Source organism: Eleutherodactylus coqui, chromosome 8 (genome assembly GCF_035609145.1).
Source record: "Eleutherodactylus coqui strain aEleCoq1 chromosome 8, aEleCoq1.hap1, whole genome shotgun sequence".
Classification (NCBI taxonomy): Eukaryota; Metazoa; Chordata; class Amphibia; order Anura; family Eleutherodactylidae; genus Eleutherodactylus; species Eleutherodactylus coqui.
Window position 1 is genome coordinate 128,655,657 of NC_089844.1, and position 20,217 is coordinate 128,675,873.

General features: G+C 43.5%; 1 protein-coding gene across 2 annotated transcripts in view; it reads left to right on the plus strand.

The window, feature by feature from the left end:
• The first annotated feature begins 8,525 nt into the window (after positions 1 to 8,525).
• The window catches only part of LOC136576814 (acyl-coenzyme A synthetase ACSM3, mitochondrial-like), a 33,621-nt gene continuing 21,929 nt past the window's right edge, over positions 8,526 to 20,217 (plus strand). Inside the window, exons 1-5 of one of the 2 annotated variants that reach the window (XM_066576395.1) lie at positions 8,526 to 8,649; positions 13,724 to 13,941; positions 14,058 to 14,268; positions 18,193 to 18,397; positions 18,486 to 18,629. In XM_066576395.1, coding sequence (XP_066432492.1) covers positions 13,744 to 13,941; positions 14,058 to 14,268; positions 18,193 to 18,397; positions 18,486 to 18,629 — 758 coding nt within the window. In that variant the 5' untranslated portion in view covers positions 8,526 to 8,649; positions 13,724 to 13,743. Of the gene's footprint in view, positions 8,650 to 10,034; positions 10,141 to 13,723; positions 13,942 to 14,057; positions 14,269 to 18,192; positions 18,398 to 18,485; positions 18,630 to 20,217 lie in introns of those variants that run through there. The other variant, XM_066576396.1, reaches the window with a different exon arrangement.

A 20,217-nucleotide genomic window follows, 5' to 3' on the forward strand; every position in this document is an offset into this window, starting at 1 on the left:
CCCACTTGTTGGGAAGTATGAATGTATGCTTGTTGTTGTTGATGTCTTTGCAGGTTGGAGGCCGACCCTGTTACCAAGGCAAACAAGTAGGTAACCGCAAAGAAGCTCATGAATGAGGTAAACTGTGAATATGGGGTACCAGAAGTGATTCAGAGTCAGACAGAGGTACAAACTTCACAGGTGAATGTAACATTTCATGTCTGCTCTGGGTGTATCCCAAGAAAGGCAGGTAATATAGTCCTTTCTACTCTGAAAAAAACCCACCGTTTTAACCTGCCTAGGGGTATTTTGTATGCTGGGTATGTTATGTCTGAGACGGTTAAAGATTGTGTATGCAAGACCAAGAGATAAATTCTGTGAGGGTTAATGTGTCAGAAGGGCGGACTTGGCTGTTTAAGCCTGAGGGCACGCGCCACAGGGACACTTACTCCTAGGTAACTAGTGTGAGGTCAGGAAGATTTATTATATGCGTATGCACTTGTATAATTGAGCGTGTTATGTGCTCTCATATGTGAAGGGATACGCAGGGTTTAAAAAGGTGTATTTACCTGTATGATTGAGCGTGTTATGTTCTCATATGTGGAAAGGTATATACGCGGAGAATTATAGCTTCCAGAGCTCTTGGTCATTGAATATAATCGTCAGTCTTTGTGTATTTCAGACGTTTAGTTTAAAGAATGTGCAGTGTTGGTTATTGGGGGAAGGGTTACTGATAAGAGAGTGGGCTGAAGTTAAGCCACTGAAAGCATTTCCCAGTTAACTCTTCTGTTCCCTTTGTCTTGTGTTTTGTAGTGTTAATGTGCATTGTGATTTACGAGGGATATAAGAAGAGGTGGAATTTGGTAAAGGAGTTTTACCGTGTCCAGAAATTTCAAATAGGATAGAATAAGCAGGCAGAATAGAATACGGGATCAGTGCAGGATGTTTTGGAATATGCAAAACATGTAGAAATGTTTTACAAGAAAAGGATCAGGAAAAGTTGCAGAAAGAAATGTTGGGTTATGGACAGATAAGCAGAAAGAAAGGTGTATTAGATTGCTAGGAGAAGGTATAATGTAGGAAAGAGATTCAAGATGAGAAAGTGTAGTTGGGGATGTGTATTGCCTGTATCGTGCCTTTGTGTTGACTACAGCCCCTCCCTAAAATGGCGGCCGCACTTGCAATGTTTAAAACCCCACAAACTGTGCCTCTGCAGCAAGTGTGGTGAGCTGTGCCCCCACCCTGAAATTACTTCCACCATGTGCTCACTTTCAGGGTGTGTGATGTTACTTCCGGCCATTCCAATCTGGAATAGGACTAAGCCCCGCCCCTATCTCCTCCAGCAGCCATCTTGCCTCACCTGGGAGATTTGTAGCCCCGCCCCTTTCTGCCTCTGGCGGCCATTTTGCTACACTCGGGAGGCCTACATTCCCCAATGCCACTGTATCCAGTGCTAACGTCATGATTGTCTGATGTAAGGTTTTGTTTGACCAGACTTTGTTACACTCCAAAATGTGGCCACCTTGGATGTGTGATAAGTTCAGGGAAACAAACCTTTGTGAAGATGCAGCTTGGGACATAGTAGATGACTAAGCTGGTTTATAGTGTATAGAAGATTGGAGTTGATGAATGGGGGACAGAGGCCAGGGATCCATGAAAGGGGATGCTCTCTCATGGTGTGTTCCCAGGGGCTCTGTTTTCCACTGCCTGCTTCTCCAATGGATGTTCAGACAGATGATGTTAAGGAAGGCTCCTACAGATGGAATAATTTCCCTATGGTCACCCAGCAAACTTTTTCACGCAATTTGATGAAGTAATTTTAGTTATGTGAGAAAGAGGGACTGAATTGCTCAGAGTAGGATGTCAATTCATCCGTGTTCTTTAGTTTTTTCCTTAAGTCTTTTGTATATTCTAGTGTCAGTCTACACTGAAGCTATCATTATATTCCGACAGGAGAGTGAAAGTTAAACATTGACGTTCCTTGAAATACTATTACACTGGGTGATTCTAAATTTTGCTTGTGTTGCGCCCCCTTGTGTTAAAAAATGCTAACTGCGACCTGAAAAAAAAAAAATCTAAAGGATATTTTCGCTCAGACTTCGCTGCATATAATGTCACCTTGACCTACAAAGTGCTTGTTTTTGTGCCTCTTGGTTTCCTTTTTCAACGTTGTACTAGTTTAAACGCGATTACTCTTTTTCCATTGAGTATTCTGGTTCAAAAGGGGGGAAGCATAGGTGATCTGGGTCATAGATGATCTAGGTGTTGTAGATCAGCTATTGGGTTTAATAAATAAATAAATAAATGAAATAAGATAAAAAGGAAATAAATGATTTTGTGCTACAAGATTCCGAGCCACGTGAAATAGAACATCAACACGATTATTTAGTACTAATACAGTAAAAAACTGCAGGTATGCAAACAGTTACCGGAACCTCTGTTGACGATGCATATGTTGAGCTTTTTGCAGATGGTACCAGGGTGAGGATTGATGACTCCACATTGGATATGCAGTGGTCACACAACAAGATGTCCTAGAAGCAGAAGCTCTGCCTCCGCATGTCTCAGCACAAGAAGCAGAACTGAAGGCCCTCACTGAGGCATGTAGAGTGGCAAGAGGTAAGATGGCAACCCTTTACACTGAATCCTGGTATGCATTTGGCATAGCTCATGATTACGGCCCAATATGGAAGGCCAGACAGTTTTTTTACCTTAGCAGGACAACCAATTAAGAATGGTGCAGCGGTGCAGAGTCTCATGGAGGCCCTACTTCTACCTGACAAAGTTGAGAGTTCGCACCGATTCCTACACTGGAGAAGCGAGAGACGACACCCTCGCCAACAGCACAGCAAAGGCAGCGGCCCTCAAGCCGTGGAAGAAAGAAGAAAGATACTGACAGCATGAGTCAGTGGCAAAAACTTTGGACATTGACAAAATTTGGACTTTGATATGCTAAAGACTTTACAGTTACAAGCCAGCAAGGAAGGAATGAATAAATGGACTAATATGGGAGCAGCAGAAACAGGACAGCGTATGGTGAACAGTCAACAGCACTTGTCTACCACAGTTCCTATATCCCATGATGGCCCTGCTGACGCACGGAAAGACCCACCTAGTAAAGCAGCAATGACGTCCACACTTGAAAGAGGACAGGCGACTTCTGGGTTCTCTGTAGCTGCTGCATCATTTGTCCAGTTTAGCATGATCTATGCCATAGGTGAGTCAGGGCAGAAGTAAAATTGCCACATCACACTTGCCGGGACCACTCTACCCATTTCAGGGATTGCAAATTGACTACATTCAGCTCCCACTTGTTGGGAAGTATGAATGTATGCTTGTTGTTGTTGATGTCTTTGCAGGTTGGAGGCCGACCCTGTTACCAAGGCAAACAAGTAGGTAACCGCAAAGAAGCTCATGAATGAGGTAAACTGTGAATATGGGGTACCAGAAGTGATTCAGAGTCAGACAGAGGTACAAACTTCACAGGTGAATGTAACATTTCATGTCTGCTCTGGGTGTATCCCAGGCCTTTTACATACTCTACCACCTTTAGAGTAGTGGAAAGGTGGAGAGACTTAGTGGCACGCTAAAAAGTAAGATACTTAAAAATGACGCCACTTTGAAAAGACTGTCATCCAATAGCCCTATTCAGTGTTAGATATGAACCCAGGGGGGGATCATGCATTATCTCCCTACGAGATTGTTTGGGCTAGCCCCAAGGCTAGGTTGTTACTATCCTCAGTAGTTACAATTACAATCTGATGTGTTGACTAAGTATGTGATTTCCGTTGTTAAAGCACTAACCAAAGCCTATGCACAGGTGTTCTCTTCCAGACTCAGAGGCAGACACTGGGACACATATCTTGCAGCCTGGGGATTGGGTGTGTGTCAAGAAGTTCCTCAGGAAGCACCCTCTTGAGCCCCGATTTGATGGTCCCTACCAGGTGCTTCTGACTACTGCCACAGCTGTGAAACTCGCCGAAAGACTTACATGGATCCATGCTTCATACTGTAAGAAAGCTTCAGATCCGGGAGACCAGTCTTAGTTGTGCCAAGGACATTACTCTGGTTAGGGCTAGTGAGAGAAGAGGGTGGCAACTGGAATTCTTAGTCAGAAGAATATGAGGGTATGGTTACCTTCTGGTATAACTCGTCCAATACTAAAGTAGCCGCATATTCCTTTGACTATTGTACTGTGGTCCCGTGTCTAGGCGCAAGATCCCACCGCGGACCAGATTTAGCCCAGTCCGGCTGGTTATATGACTTATATACCCGGGGAATACAATATGTTTGCGCCACTGATGATGTCTGGGGAGAAGACTGCCGTTATTGGGGATTAGTGGGATGTAACACAGGAATAGACTAGTCCTATAAACCGCGAAGTGCCTTAAATAAGAAAGATAAGAGCGGGAAATCCCTAATTAGTCGTATAACCCTTCTTGAGAATAATAAGGACAGCAGGTATTGGAAGGCTGAACTTAGTATGCTGCTTGGTTTTAATGCGGTTTTTACACTAACCATGGGAGATCCAAGCCCGGGGGACGGGGGGACTTACAGTCTGGGGACATACCGGTACGGGAGGACAGATCCCTTAGGGAAGTTTAAAATAAGGAATATGGTAGATGCACCCGAATGGAAGCCTTCACTTAGTCCCGTGCCCATAATCAACCCCCTCCACCATAAGATAAAGACCTTAACGAACATGATGATCATAGCCGACCCTACCTTTGAGGACATCTTGACAGTAGCGACTGGCTACTCTGACCAGAATCTCTGGTTGGAGTTGATGAGGTACAATGCTAACAGGAGCAACAAGTCTAACTGTTGCGTGTGCAGTAGTGCCCGACTACACTCGGGGATGGTCCCCCTAAATCTCACTGTAGATGCTGAAGAGTGGTTTCTTAGTCTCTTCACGAGCACTTCCACCAATTACACTGTTTGTGAGAAGTGGAAAAAGGAATACTCTATAACTACTTAAGTGTTTTGCACCGGAGAGAGTATTACTGACTACCCTGAAAACTACACCTGCCAGGCAAATAGGCAGGGTGGAGGGAGATTTTTGGGGAACTCACTAACGGGTATTGCTCCTCCTACGGTACGATAGGAGGGGAATGGATGCAGAATCAGGTCCAGTCCTTAGGAGACGTTTACTGGCTTTGTGGAGACATGAGGTGGAGAACCCGCCTGGAAGGTAATTGCACAGGGGAGTGTGCCTTAGTAAAGCCCTTATGCTCCTCCGCATCCTGTCAGACAGCATCGAGGATAATGAGGTTACCCCCAATAGTTACTTTATCTCGATCCAACTCTGTCTGTGTTTTGTGGTTATCCTGTCATGTTGGTCTATCTTTGTTTTCCGCATAGGTACGGCGGTTCCTTCCAGTCTTGTCACTAGGTAGTGTAGGGTCAGTGTCGGCGGCCTGGACGTGTCCACCTTCAGGGCTATCTCCAGGAGGGACATCGGTGTGGCTGAAGATCAGGGAGTCCCACGCCGTGCGTACCTGTGCACACTACTAGTATTGTAACATTATACTAGAGCGAGAAGAGAGACTCCTGGTGGTAGTTTTGATCTACACGTGTACATTGACGTCATACGACAGCCAAGGGGGGTACCTGACGAGTTTTAAAAATTAGAGACCAAGTTAAAGCTAGATTCGAGTCCATTTTCCTGATCATTATGGTAAATAAAATGTTGACTGGATTAATTATGTTTATTATAATTAGCAGCGGTTTATAAATTATACTAAAGATGCCTTGCAGGGACTAGTCGACCAATAGGACCTACCTCGACTATGACTTTTCAAAATAGAATGGCCTTAGATATGATTTTAGCTAAAAAGGGGAGTGTCTGTAAGATGATAGGGGAGACTTGTTGTACCTACATCCCAGACAACACGTGACCCGCGGGTAAAGACGCAGTTGCCATTAAAGAAGCTGACCGCACTAACTAAAAAGAACTAATCTTTGGGACCTGTACTTTCCATAGATCAGCGGGTGGTAAAGGATCCTGGCACAGATGGGCGTCGCTGTTGTATGTGAACTGATTATCATTTTCGTTCTAGTCTGCTGTGTTATCCCCTGTGTCAGAGAGAAATGTGAAACGGATGCTGGAAAAGCCACTCCCACAATTAGTTTGCTGGATGCGACCCCAGAAGGAGTGGACAAGTCCTACACCCCCTTGAAGACCCTAAATCGAACCTTCAACGCGCTCCGATTATAGGCTCACGTGCAGAGAACTGTGAAAATTTGACGGGAAGAGTTAGAGGATAGACATTTTAAGGGGGGATTGTGATAGACATGATGCTTAGTCAGTGTAAAATGTCTATCGATTTGTACTAAACTAGATGTATTACGCAGCTATAGTGACTTTAACTCTTAGAGGCTAATGACTGCATAATTTCATTATAGTAATTGCTGGACAATGGCATGGTGAAAAGATGTGTGTGTGTGTGTGGTATAATGTTGACTTTGCACACAGTTCCACAGCAGCCTCTTAAAGAGTTAAGTCACATTCCAATACTGAAGAAGCCCCCTCACCCACTCTCCAGCTTCTCAAACAAAGATGCTTTCAGTTTTGAGCACATGCAATAGAACAAAGGACAGGCTTACACACTGGACTTTGGAGAGGGGTGGGGGATTCTATATGATCCGACAAATGAGAATCCTATATGTTACTGATGTAATCTGTTGCACGCCCATAAAAGGGCGGTTATCATGTGTTACAATAAAAGCCTGAGACTCTACACATTTGTGAAGAGACTCTCCCAGCTTAGACCAGCACTTGTGTCTGATCTGGTCGATGATGTGTGCACACTATACAATTTGGAAGCTACAGAATACCCCGAAACCTGCTTGAGGAAAATATGATCCAGCTCAATGGCAAGAATATTCGTGGGCTGCCGGCCATCTAATCCTACACACATCCCTCCAGCCGACCTCCTGTAGGAACGCTGCCAGAGGGGTGGGGTTTACCTGTGCTGGGTGGGTCTGCGAGCCACCAAATCTATCCATCTGGGGATCTAGTACTAAGTTCAGGTCGCCCATGCATATTATAGAGGCATTAGGGTATTGGGAGGCAAATTGAGCCGCCTGGTGAAGGATTGTTATGTTGGCCGGCGGGCGGAGATACACCCCTATAAGTATATAAGGGAGAGAGTCTATCCATGCTTGGACGAAGATGTACCTGTCCTCCGGGTCTCTGACCGTACGCCCCGGTTCCCATCTCAGCCGCTTATGAATTAAGATTGACACTCCTCTGGCATATGATGAGTATGTAGAGTGTGAAGACCATTGGACCCAGGGCTTCTGCAATTGCCCAACCTTTTCCGATAACATATGTGTCTCTTGGAGGCATACTATATATGGGTTATGATTTTTAATGTATGAAAAAATCATGGACCGTTTCCTAGGTGTGCCCATCCCTCGTACATTCCAAGAGAGTAAATTAATATTGGCCATTTAGTTTGGTTATTCCTATATATGTATGGGGGAGTATCCTCAACCGATTGCAATTGATTTCCACTCGTGGACATGAAAACCCGCTTTTACATTGCATGCTGTGGCCGGTATTTGCTGCGCAATTCGGAGGCGGACGCCACGTCCGGATTCTGCAATGCAAATTCGGACGTGTGCATTGAGCCGAATTTAAGGAATTGCTGTTGTATTTTGTTTTATTTAAAGGGGTTGTCTCGCGGCAGCAAGTGGGGTTATACACTTCTGTATGGCCATATTAATGCACTTTGTAATATACATCGTGCATTAAATATGAGCCATACAGAAGTTATTCACTTACCTGCTCCGTTGCTAGCGTCCCCGTCGCCATGGTTCCGTCTAATTTCGGGGTCTTCTTGCTTCTTTAGACGCGCTTGCGCAGATCCGTCTTCTCCCTTCGGCTCCGCTCGGCAGCATCGGCGATTTGGCCCCGCCCCCTTGTACGCATCATCACGTAGCTCCGCCCCCGTCACGTGCCGATTCCAGCCAATCAGGAGGCTGGAACCGGCACACATCATGGGGCGGAGCTACGCGATGATGCGTACAAGGGGGCGGAGCCAAATCGCCGATGCTGCCGAGCGGAGCCGAAGGGAGAAGACGGATCTGCGCAAGCGCGTCTAAAGAAGCAAGAAGACCCCGAAATTAGACGGAACCATGGCGACGGGGACGCTAGCAACGGAGCAGGTAAGTGAATAACTTCTGTATGGCTCATATTTAATGCACGATGTATATTACAAAGTGCATTAATATGGCCATACAGAAGTGCTTAACCCCACTTGTTTTCGCGAGACAACCCCTTTAAGGTTCTCTAAGGACCCTCTAATAATCCAGAATATCTAATAATCCAGCATTAATGAGATTCTATTCCTACCAGAATAATTATATACACGTATTAGGGAACTGCTGCAGGACTGTTCCTTACTTTAGGATTTGCAAGTTATGATAAGAACACAGATTGCAAATAGTTAATAGTAATAAGACTGCCTCCTAGATCCTGGCTCAATCATTCACAGGTTCTCGTGACTCTGTGATATTCCTTAAATATTTACATGCAGCCAGAATAGAGAATGAGATATCTGTAGATTCACTCCACTGTCAGTATCACTACTGCATGCAGGATCTATCTGCCACTAAATGCTGAGGTTGGACAACTCTTATATATGAGGATCTCTTTAAGCAGAGGTAAGTAGGGACACATACCACTATACTGCCCAGCAATATCCTTGCATAATCTAAACTAGATACTGGCCTGTTAACTACATGAAACCATCTCCAATACTGTGTTATAAAAAAAAATGTTTTTTATTTTTTTCTGGATGAATCCGTTGTTTCTTACAGAGTTTTGGGTGCTGCTTCCAAATTTGTGTTCAGATTTTGACTGTCAGGAACAGATTTACAGACAATAACCTTAACAGCAGAGTAAAAAAACGTAGATATAATTGCAATTAAATATGTTTTATAAATGTACTTCTTAACAGTAAATCCCGAATAGGGTAACATACAGCATGACATAAGACCACCAGATGGCCGATGTATAATACACTTCCATAAGTGGCATGAAGATATAGGAAGTTAGATGCAATCTTTGCAGAAGTTACCTCTCTATCTCTCTAAGCCCTCACTGACTCACTGACTCACTGACTGACTCACTGACTCGCCACTAATTCTCTAACTTTCCATAGTCGTACAAACATGAAATTTGGCAGGAGCATTCCTTAGGTCCTATATAGCAAAAGTAAAGGGGTCACAACTTGATTATTCAATGCTAATTGCAAAAGTAAGTGCACCCCTATGTAATGTAACTTCCCAGTGTCTTATAAGCGGGAAATTTGGCACAACCATTCCTTAGATCCTAAATAGGATAAGTAAAGGGGACACTACTCGATTATTCAATGCTAAATGTAAAAGTAAGTGCACCCCTATGTAATGTAACTTCCCGGTGTTGTACAAACGTGAAATTTGGTACAAGAATCTAACTGACCTATGTGTGTATATACTGAGGAGAATCTACCTTACCTCTATGTGTACATAGTGAGGAGAATCTACCTCACCTCTATGTGTATATACTAAGGAGAATCTAACTGACTTCTATGTGCATATACTGAAAGGCTGTAAAGTACATAAGGAAGTGGCCATGGACTGCAGGGATGGAGCATGCCTGTAAGGCTAAGAAAGCTCCAGTCTCGGGTTAAATTTGAATAAAAGGGGTGTTACCTTTAGAGCTCCCACACACTTACGTTCTTTTAACGCTGCGGTTTTTTAACGCAAATGTCAATGGGACTTTCTAATGTTAAAAACTCATTACACAAAAATCGCAAAGCACAAACTTGTGATGCGTTTTTAACATTAGAAAGTCCCATTGACATTCGCATTAAAAAGACCCTCAAGTGTGTGGGAACCCTTAATGGTAAAAAGTGAGGAGAGTGGGAGGGGTGGTACATTCTGCAGAGGGACATCGGTACATGCAGTCTGATGAGAATCTAACGGTCCTCTATGTGTATACATATTTTATTCCTTGGTTCCTCGGAAGTAACCATAACTTCATGAAAATATTCCATGTGAACAACAGGTACCGAATTAACTCTGGCGAAGCCAGGTATATCAGCTAGTTTTCTTCTTATCTGCCAGTGTTCTCCCTTGAAATATTGCAGCAATAATCAGCCAGCATCGCAGGTATCTACTTTCTTTTTTATACCGCTTTTATACAGTTTTTCATACAGTTTCAGGAATGAAATGTGATTGATTGTTATGGGCAACAAAGACAGTTTTATAGATAATTTTGATAAATAAGGCCCATGGTTTTAATGGTCAATATACTGTAAGAAAATAGTATATTTTATGATGTCTATAGCTTCATTATTTTGCCCGACAGACAATTTATTTGTTCTTATTTGTTCCCCTTTTTTGGCCATACGGTGATGTTGCCTCAGGATTTGGACCAAAGCAAATTTACTCTTTGGTCCAATGATGTCCGTTGTGTCTGATTTGGCTTCAACACCCTGAATATTGATTTTTTTTTTACACAGGAAAATATACCAGTATAATGAATTGCCTAAATAGGGACATATTTGAGTATGAATCTCAGGACCCGAACCTTTGTCCTCCTGTGTTCTGGATGGGGGCTCTCCGCAATGAGCTATCCAGCTTTCTGGATAAGCTCCTCTGCTGATCCTAGCCTTGTTTCATGATCCTGTTTACCTAGTTTCTGCCTTCCTGTCCTAGCTCTGCCCTGCTCCTGGTTAAGCCCCCTATATAAACCTGTCCCTGTCTCTTCATGCATTGCGTGATTACTGTGCTCCCAGCATTAATCAGCTCTACTTCTGTCTGCTCCTCTGCTGTGGTGACAAGACCTCCTGATATTGACTCCTGGCTTTTCATCTGACTATGTTTCCTGCCTCATCCCTCTGTACTGCAAAATAAGACCTCCTGATACTGACTCCTGGCTTTCTATCTGACTACATTACCCACCTCATCCTTCTGTATTGCAAACCGAGACTTCCTGTTAATGACTCCTGGCTATCCTGACTACTCTCTGGTGACCTGCATGGGTACTACACCCTCGGCTCTAATCCAGTGTTTGTAAGGCACTACAATGACCTTTCCTTCATTCCCTATATTCAAACATGTCATCTGCACCTGAATCAACATCTCCAGGATCATTCCTTATCTTATGTTAGAACTGCTAAAACTCTTTATTTTTGCTGTGATCCACTCTCGGCTTTATTAATGCAACTCTCAACTAATCGATCTTCACCTCACTAAAACCCCCTCCAATCCATTTTAAATGCAGCAGCCAGATTCATCTCTTTGCGATGCCTCCACCCTGCCGGTCACTGCATAGGTTGCCCGTCCACTATAGAATATAATTTATACTCATCACTGTCATCCATAAGGCTCTCCATAGTGCTGCACTGTCCTACATCTCCTCCCATATCTCTGTCTACCACCCCACCTGTGCTTTCTGCTCTGCTAATGACCTTATATTAAGTTCCAGTGTAGTCCAAAGCTCCCACTCCCATCTCCAAGAGTTTTCCCAAGCCGCTTTAGTTCTTCTGAATGTGCTATCCCAATTAATAACTTTAATTTCCATAACCACAGTCTTGTTTAAATCTTGTTTTGCTGTCAAACAAACTTTACTGCTATCTCGATTTTACAACGATAAACAGAAGAATAGAGTTCCATTATCAAGCTGGGAAGTCCTAAATATGTTATATCGGCAGGGCACATTCAAGATACACACCAACATTGCCCAAAGAGCATTTCTGTCAAATAATAAACAAATGATGCAAGTCAAGAACATGAATGAAAAAGGCCAGATATATCTAATATCTACAGATATCTAATATCAGGATAATGACCATACTCGTTCAAATTGGGCAGCAGTGTCATTACAAACTGCAGTTTAAGAACACGTAAGATACGTGGACTGGGAGCGTCTATAAATGATCAAACAAGGGAATTACCCGACTCTTCTTTATTAATATTAAAAGATTAAAGGGGCTGTCCCGCGGCAGCAAGTGGGGTCATACACTTCTGTATGGCCATATTAATGCACTTTGTAATATACATCGTGCATTAAATATGAGCCATACAGAAGTTATACACTTACCTGCTCCATTGCTGGCGTCCTCATCTCCATGGTGCCGTCTAATTTCTGTGTCTTCTGGCCGCTTTAGACGCGCTTGCGCAGTCCGGTCTTCTGCCTGGTGAATGGGGCCGCTCTGGCGTGCTTGCGCCGGAGAGCTGGTCTGCGCGTTGTCATCGTAGCTCCGCCTCCGTCACGTGCTGCCGATCAGCCAATTAGGTGGCTGTATCGGCAGTGGAACGCAAGGAAGGAGAAGACAATCCATGGTGCACCATGGGAGAAGACCGGCGGTGCACCATGGGAGAAAACCGCAGTGCATCATTGGGAAAGGACCGGCGGCCATCTTTAAAGAAGAAATTTTAAAAGTTCAGGAAACGAGGTAATGGTAAGTATAAATGCTCTTTTATAACGCTTTCCACTGGTAGTGTAGTTTGCTTGCTTTAGCAGGGGGACAGGGAAAAGAAAAAAATTTCATTTCTGCCGCGGGACAACCCCTTTAAGCATTTTATATGAGTGCTGAGGAGTTGGTGATCCTTGGATTGGTGGATTCTTCCTGCATCTCTACGTTGAGCCCTGATTTGTGTTTCAGGTCAGTTTTTCTGTTAGCCTACTTACACACAGGCCATTTTTTGGTCCAAAAAACAGACGGAAATGGCACCTATTCATTTGAATGGGAGTATGCACACATGCTTTTTTTTACTTGGACTGAAAATCCGAGTTAAAAAAAAAAATAGCAGCGTGTCCTATTCTTGTCCGATTTTTGAATGAGAATAGCACGTCAATGTGCTGTGATCAGCACATCGGACATCACACAATCGGGATGTCCAAGTGCTGTCTGATGCAAGAATCTCAGGCGCAACATTTTAACCGTCCGTGTGGATGTAGCCTTAGGTTTTGTTTCCACATTGTGGCTGCAAGATGCAACCAAAACCATGCTTACATGCGATAACCAATGGCTGTACAATTTTGTTGGTATTTTTTCTCTACCGGCAAATTTGTGCAACCATTGGTTACCGCATGTGAGTGTGGTTTCAGCCTCATGCAGTTGCCCCAGCACAAAAGCCCAGCTTTATACACAGGGCCCCTTAACTCAAGTGAACTGTGCATCTATAGAGGAGCTATGATGACATGTTAGTCACATGCTCCTCCACAGGCTGACATTTTATAGACAGGAACATATTTCAGAAAGTTGGCCGTGCGAAGGGGGGTGAAGCTTGAAGAAAGAAGACACTGGGATGCATCTGTAACATCTTGAAGACAAGCTAATGGCCAACCCCTATAATATCAAGAGAACACAAGGAGTTATATTAAGGGTCATGCACATAATCATGTAATAGCTCTGCTTTCTACAAAGCTGTAACCAAACATAGTGACCATTGTACAGCAGTCCATGGAATCTGGTACGGTACGACAGAGCTGTATAGGACCTCTTGTGCCACCATGCAGGTCCTCTACTGCATGCGTGGTGCCTGTTTTTTGTTTTTGAGGGGAAATAAAAGTTATTAGATTAAACACAACAAACACAAATATGAAGGATGATCAGATATCTCATCCATGCAAAATGGGAAAAGTGACTTGATGGATGGAGCGGAAGAGAGGTTGGTTATTGTTAAAATGGCAAAGTCATTATTTTATCAAGTGTATTATAAAACCTAATTTCTTCTTGTACAGGAACCTGATTTCTTCTTGCCATGAAATTTCTTAAGATCAAACACTTCACCATCCAAATTATCCCAAGGGTCTGCTCCAGATTAATCGGCACGAGCCAAAAGTTTTACGCCCCTCAGAATTTCTCAGATTATGAGGAAATTAGAAGTTACAAACAGGATCAACCAGAATACTTTAACTTTGCAAGTGACATTTTAGACAAATGGACTGCTGCTGAAAAGGTAAAACTATATGATTCTTTGTCAAAGTCCGTCCCCCAACATAAAGATGGGCACATGTATAGTGCAAATGATATAAAAGTGCTAGATAATAATAATAAGTAATGCTTTTTTCCCAGGATGGCAGCAAAACTTCCAATCCTGCTCTGTGGTGGGTAAATGGTGAAAGAAAAGAGGTCAAATGGAGCTTCGATGAGTTGGGGTTCCACTCCAGGAAAGTGGCAAATATACTGTCTGATGCTTGTGACTTAAAACCAGGAGACCGAGTTCTTGTGATTCTTTCTCGGATTCCGGAGTGGTGGATGTTCAATGTTGCATGCATGAGAGCAGGTAAGTAGACTTATAGGAAGTCGTCCAATACCCCAAAACCGTCTACTTTTTATGTAACCCAAAACAAATTTACAATGCACTGACTGTAGCAGGTGTCCTCATATGAACCTGCTTCGAAATTTAAGCCAGTTTTGCTGATGTCACGTACGCAAACAGAGTGCGCCTTTGCGGATTGCTGTATATGTACATCAGCAACTAGGTTAGTCTTGGGCAAGTCGGTCCACCAACACTTATAGGGTCCGTGTATGTGATGTCAGTGGAACTGACTTCAATTTCACAGCAGGTTCATATGACGATAGTCAAAATCAAGAAAATGCAACATTTTTGCTACAATGAGCTATGAAGAGTATGGCCGCCTCCAGACGGGCCGAAATTCCGCGGCGGGATTTCCCATGGGATTTCCGCTGCTGGAAGCTGCCATAGGGTTGCGTTAACAAACGCAATCCTATGCAGACGGCCGCGGTTTGGCCGCGTGAAATCTCGCGCGGCAAACAAACCGCGACAGGCCCTATTTCACTCACCGGCCGCCGGCTCCGCTCTGAGAGACGGGGCCGCGAGAGATGTAAGTGCCCGCGTTGCTCTCTGCAGGGGCTTGGGTCGGGTCCCGCTGCGAGGATTCTCACAGCCGGATCCGACCCGGCCGTCTGCAGGCGGCTTAAAATAAAAGCCGACTTTGGTCATAACTTTCTTATTTTTTCATCAATACAGTTGTGTGAGACTTTATATTTTGCGGGATGGATTCCAGTGTTTATAGGAACAAATTTGGGGTACATATATTGCATTGAATAACTTTTATTATTTTTTTAGCTATGTGGCAATGGTAAAAAAGGAATTTCACCTTGTGCAATAAATATTATGTTAACTGTATTCTACACATTATGATGAAGACAGCACCAAATTTAAGTACGTTTTATTATGTTTTAGTCCTTTTACACAATCTTAACTTTTTTTTTTTAACAAAGACTTTTTATGTCATTAGATTCCAAAACAACTGCATTTTTATTTTTCCATCGATCGAGCTGTAGAAGGACTTATTTTTTTACAGGATGACTTGTAGTTTTTTTTTTTGTATATATTCTTTATTTATTCATTAAAGACATGGGGAGGGGAAATACAACAAAAGTAGGATCATGGTAGGGAGGTAATCCCAAAGTAAATCAGTCAATCAACCAACAAACATAAAACAATGACAGCTGTGTTGAGATATACAATGTTAAGTATAGAATAGCTTATGGAACAAGAAGTTCTGGTCTGTATCAATAATGTCTGGAGTGTGGGTCATAATTGAGTCCCTAATAATTTGTAAGTCTTCATCCTTGAAGATGGTCTCCCCCGGATGGTTAATGAAACGGATGTCCTGGGGTACAGAATCGTTAGTTATGAGACAGCGGCATTGTAATGAGGACAGTGGCTTGTGTAATGTTTTGCATGAGTGCTCTAAATTTGTGGGGGATTAGTAGGAGGAGTGGAGTAAAATCACTTATGCGGGGTATGAATTTTTGCCTTTCATTGTTTTTGTGCCAAATTTTGCAGGTTAGTCGAGTAAAGGGATTTTGGATCTCTTTGAGTTTAATTTTATTGCATGGAGTGGACCACAGAAGGCTATCCTGATTATCATGTAGGGAAAGAAGTTCCAGCTCCACCCAAAGTTTGGGGTTTGATTGGAGAGTCAGGTCAACCAAACAGTTCAGGTGTGAAGCAATCCTATACGTTTCGAAGTCTGGAAGGCCTATGCCACCTAATCTTTTTGTTTTAATAAGAGTTGCATGCTTGACTCTCTGACCCTTTCCCTGCCAGATGAATTTTGCTACAAGGTGTTTCAACTTTGCAAAGAAATGATGTGGAATTTCTATTGGTAGGGTTTGAAGTAAATATAACATTTTTGGTAGCCATATCATTTTAACTAGATACTCTCTGCCGAACAAAGAGATTGGCAGAGAGCTCCAAGAAATTTACAGTTTTCTGAAGCAGTGGTACAAAATTTAAGTTGTACAGATCTGCAAGATTCTGGGGTATTTTTGCCCCTAGATAAGTAATTTGTTTACTCGTGTTTTTAAATATTTATATTTAGCATAGCAACATAGTATGTTGGGCTGAAGGGAGACAATGTCCATCTAGTTCAGTATGTTTCCAGCCCCCCTTCCTTGTTGATCCAGAGAAAGGCAAAAAAATCCCCAATGAGGCAGAAGCCAATTAGCCCATTGGTAGAAAAAATTCTCTCCCAACTCCATAATGGCAGTCAGAATAATCCCTGGATCAACGTTTTGAAAGTTCTTCCTGACTCCAAGACCTGGCTTAACAACCCCGCTGGTTATTTAATGTCCCTATCCTGTAATATCATAGCGCTCTAAAATGATGTCTAGTCCCCTCTTAAACTCCTCTATGGATTTTGCCAACAACACATCCTCAGGCAGAGAGTTCCACAGTCTCACTGCTCTTACAGTAAAGAGCCCCCTTCTGTGTTAGTGATGGAACCTTCTTTCCTCTAGCCGTAGCGGATGCCCTCTTGTTACCGTCGCAGTCCTGGGTATAAATATATCATGGGAGAGATCCTTGTATTGTCCCCTTATGTATTTATTCATAGTAATTTGGTCGCCCCTTAACTATCTTTTTCCCATGGTGAATAATCCCAATTTTGATAGCCTCTCTGGGTATCCCAGCCCTCCCATTCCGCTTAATAATTTGGTTGCCTTTCTTTGACTCTCCTCAAGCACTGTAACATCTTTCCTGAGCACCGGTGTCCAGAACTGTACACAGTATTCCAGTATTCCTGACAAGGGCCTTATATAGTGGAAGAATAATTTTCTCGTCCTTCGCCCTTTTAATGCACGCCAAGACTTTATTTGCTTTTGCAGCAGCTGATTGGCATTGTTTGCTCTAGTTAAGTCTACAATCCACTAGTACCCCCAGGTCTTTTTCCATCTCACTTTTCTCTAGCAGTACCCCATTTAGTGTATATTGGTGACATCCGTTTCTCCTGCTCATGTGCATAACCTTACATTTATCAACATTGAACTTCATTTGCCATTTTTCTACCCAAGCCCCCAACTTATCTAGGTCGATTTGCAGCCATACATTGTCCTCCGATGTATTAAGTACCTTGTATAATTTCATATCGCCTGCAAATATCTCAGAGCCAGTGTTTTACCCAACTACTTTTGGGGAAACAAAGACCCCTATGTTATAATGAGAGAGCAATTATGTTCTCTGATTGCTAAGGAGGAAGGCAGACAAGAGAATCACATAGATCATTCTCTTCTGCCCCCTCCTCTGCTCCGCACACAGACATGACAGAGGTAAATTCAGTATTCCCGACCTCATTTCAAATGGCTGTAGCTCCGATTCTATCAGTGCTACGGACATGCTTTTGATGTCCCTTTAAAGCCAAGAATAGCAGTAATAGAATGAGAGTTACGGCCATTTGAAGTGGAACGAGCTGGGTTAGTCCAAAACTGTAATGTACCTTTCCTGTAGAATGAGCTCTGTTTGTGGTAAACTGTAGGGAAGGGGGGGGGGGGTTCAAGGCTGCACATGACAAAATAGAATGGGGTCCCTCTTACCTGGGACTCTTGTAATTACAGTAAATTTATAGCAGGAAAGATTTTGTGGTCCAATTTTTCCCAATAGAGATATGTATACAGTATCTAGGAGGTTGGCCCCCAATGATCACACATTTCTGACAAGTCTTAAGAATAGACCATCAATATGTTTTCTAGCAAAACGCCTTTAATATTTGGTCTTGCTATTCTCACCTTCTTCCACGGTTGGTGGGGCACATTACAGATTTTGCTTTACAGCCCAGAAGCTTCACCCTGCATCCCTACTTTTCAAAGATTTTATCTTCAGATGTTCTTCTCTACAAAGGTAACATAATAACCACCATAACTAGAGCTCCATCTAAAGTTTCCATCATTTACTTTACAGGTTTAGTTTTAATTCCTGGGACAATACAACTGACAGCAAAGGATGTTCTATACAGGCTTCAAACATCAGGAGCCAGGTGTATTATCACCAGCCAAGACCTGGCACCAGCTGTAGACTCCATCTCAAACCAAGCTCCATTGCTAAAGACCAAAATGACTGTGTCTGGAGCGAGAGAAGGCTGGCTGAATTTTCAAGCACTTTATGCGTATGTTCCATGGTATTAACAAGTATTGACACGGTCACCAATGATCATGGAATGAAATGTAATGAAAATGTATTTTTATATATTTAAGGGCAGCCAATGATAAGCACGTGTGTGTTAGGACGCAGAGTACGGATCCAATGACCATTTTCTTCACTAGTGGGACAACAGGCTCTCCAAAAATGGTAGAGCATAGTCAGTGCAGCTATGGACTAGGATTGACTATAGCTGGAAAGTAAGTAAATAGCTACTGTGTGAGTGAATGGTCAAAAAAACATGGTACGGTGTTAGCCAGTAGAGCAAAGTGTGATTGTTCCCAGCAAGAGAAACCAAGTAATCTTGTAGATATGATACCTTTTAATGGCTAACAAAAATACATGATGCTAATGCAAACTTTTGAACCAACGCAGGGTTCTGCTTCAGGCTTAAATTAAATAGATCTGAAGAGGCATGCATATGTATACACACATACTTATGACATGGCACAGACATGGATGTCTGTACATCACACAGACCACTTGTTGAGACACCAACTGACAGCAAGCTGTGCTGTGATTGGAGAAAACAATAAAATATGTCTACAGGTGATCTCATCAGTGGGTTGCTGCTACGGAATCAATGTCTGTAGATATCCTTCAACTACAAGTAAAGAACGGTGCAAGAGGCACCCAGAGTCGAAACGGTGTAAATGGCAAATTCATTATCAAGTAGAACTACGTTCTATTGAAACAAGGTAAGCTGAAGTGGTACCCTTAAAGAGGTGCCTGTTGATAGAATGTGAACTTGAACAGTGCTAGTTAAAGGGGTTGTCCCGCGCCGAAACGGGTTTTTTTTTTTATTCAATAGGCCCCCCGTTCGGCGCGAGACAAACCCAATGCATGTGTTAAAAAAAAAAACGTTTAGTACTTACCTGAATCACCCGCGCTGCGGCGACTTCTTCCTTACCTTAGCAAGATGGCCACCGGGATCTTCACCCACGATGCACCGCGGGTCTTCTCCCATGGTGCACCTTGGGCTCTGTGCGGTCCATTGCCGATTCCAGCCTCCTGATTGGCTGGAATCGGCACACGTGACGGGGCGGAGCTACGAGGACCAGCTCTCCGGCACGAGCGGCCCCATTCACCAGGGAGAAGACCGGACTGCGCAAGCGCGTCTAATCGGGCAATTAGACGCTGAAATTAGACGGCATCATGGAGACGAGGACGCTAGCAACGGAACAGGTAAGTGAATAACTTCTGTATGGCTCATAATTAATGCACAATGTATATTACAAAGTGCATTAATATGGCCATACAGAAGTGTATAACCCCACTTGCTTTCGCGGGACAACCCCTTTAAGCTTGCTGTGGGAATGACTTGCATGTAGAGATGAGCGAGTATACTTGCTAAGGCACATTACTCGAGCGAGTAGTGCCTTAGCCGAGTATCTCCCCGCTCGTCTCTAAAGTTTCGGGGGCCGGCGGGGAGGAATGGAGGGGAGATCTTTCTCTCCCTCTTCCCCCCCCCCCCCGCTCCCCGCCGTAACTCACCTGTCACCCATGCCGGCCCCCGAATCTTTAGAGAAGAGCGGGGAGATACTCGGCTAAGGCACTACTCGCTCGAGTAATGTGCCTTAGCGAGTATACTCGCTCATCTCTACTTGCATGCTATTTGCACACCGTTATTACGGGTCAGGATTATTTTGGAAACAGATAGTAGACTAGAGGTTACAGAGACTCCCTGAGGCACCAGGACAAGAAACTGTTGCAAACCTGCAAACACCTAGGCACAGGGCATGCTGTCGTAGGGTGAAGTCTTGCTTAGACTCGCAGTGGTACGGACAA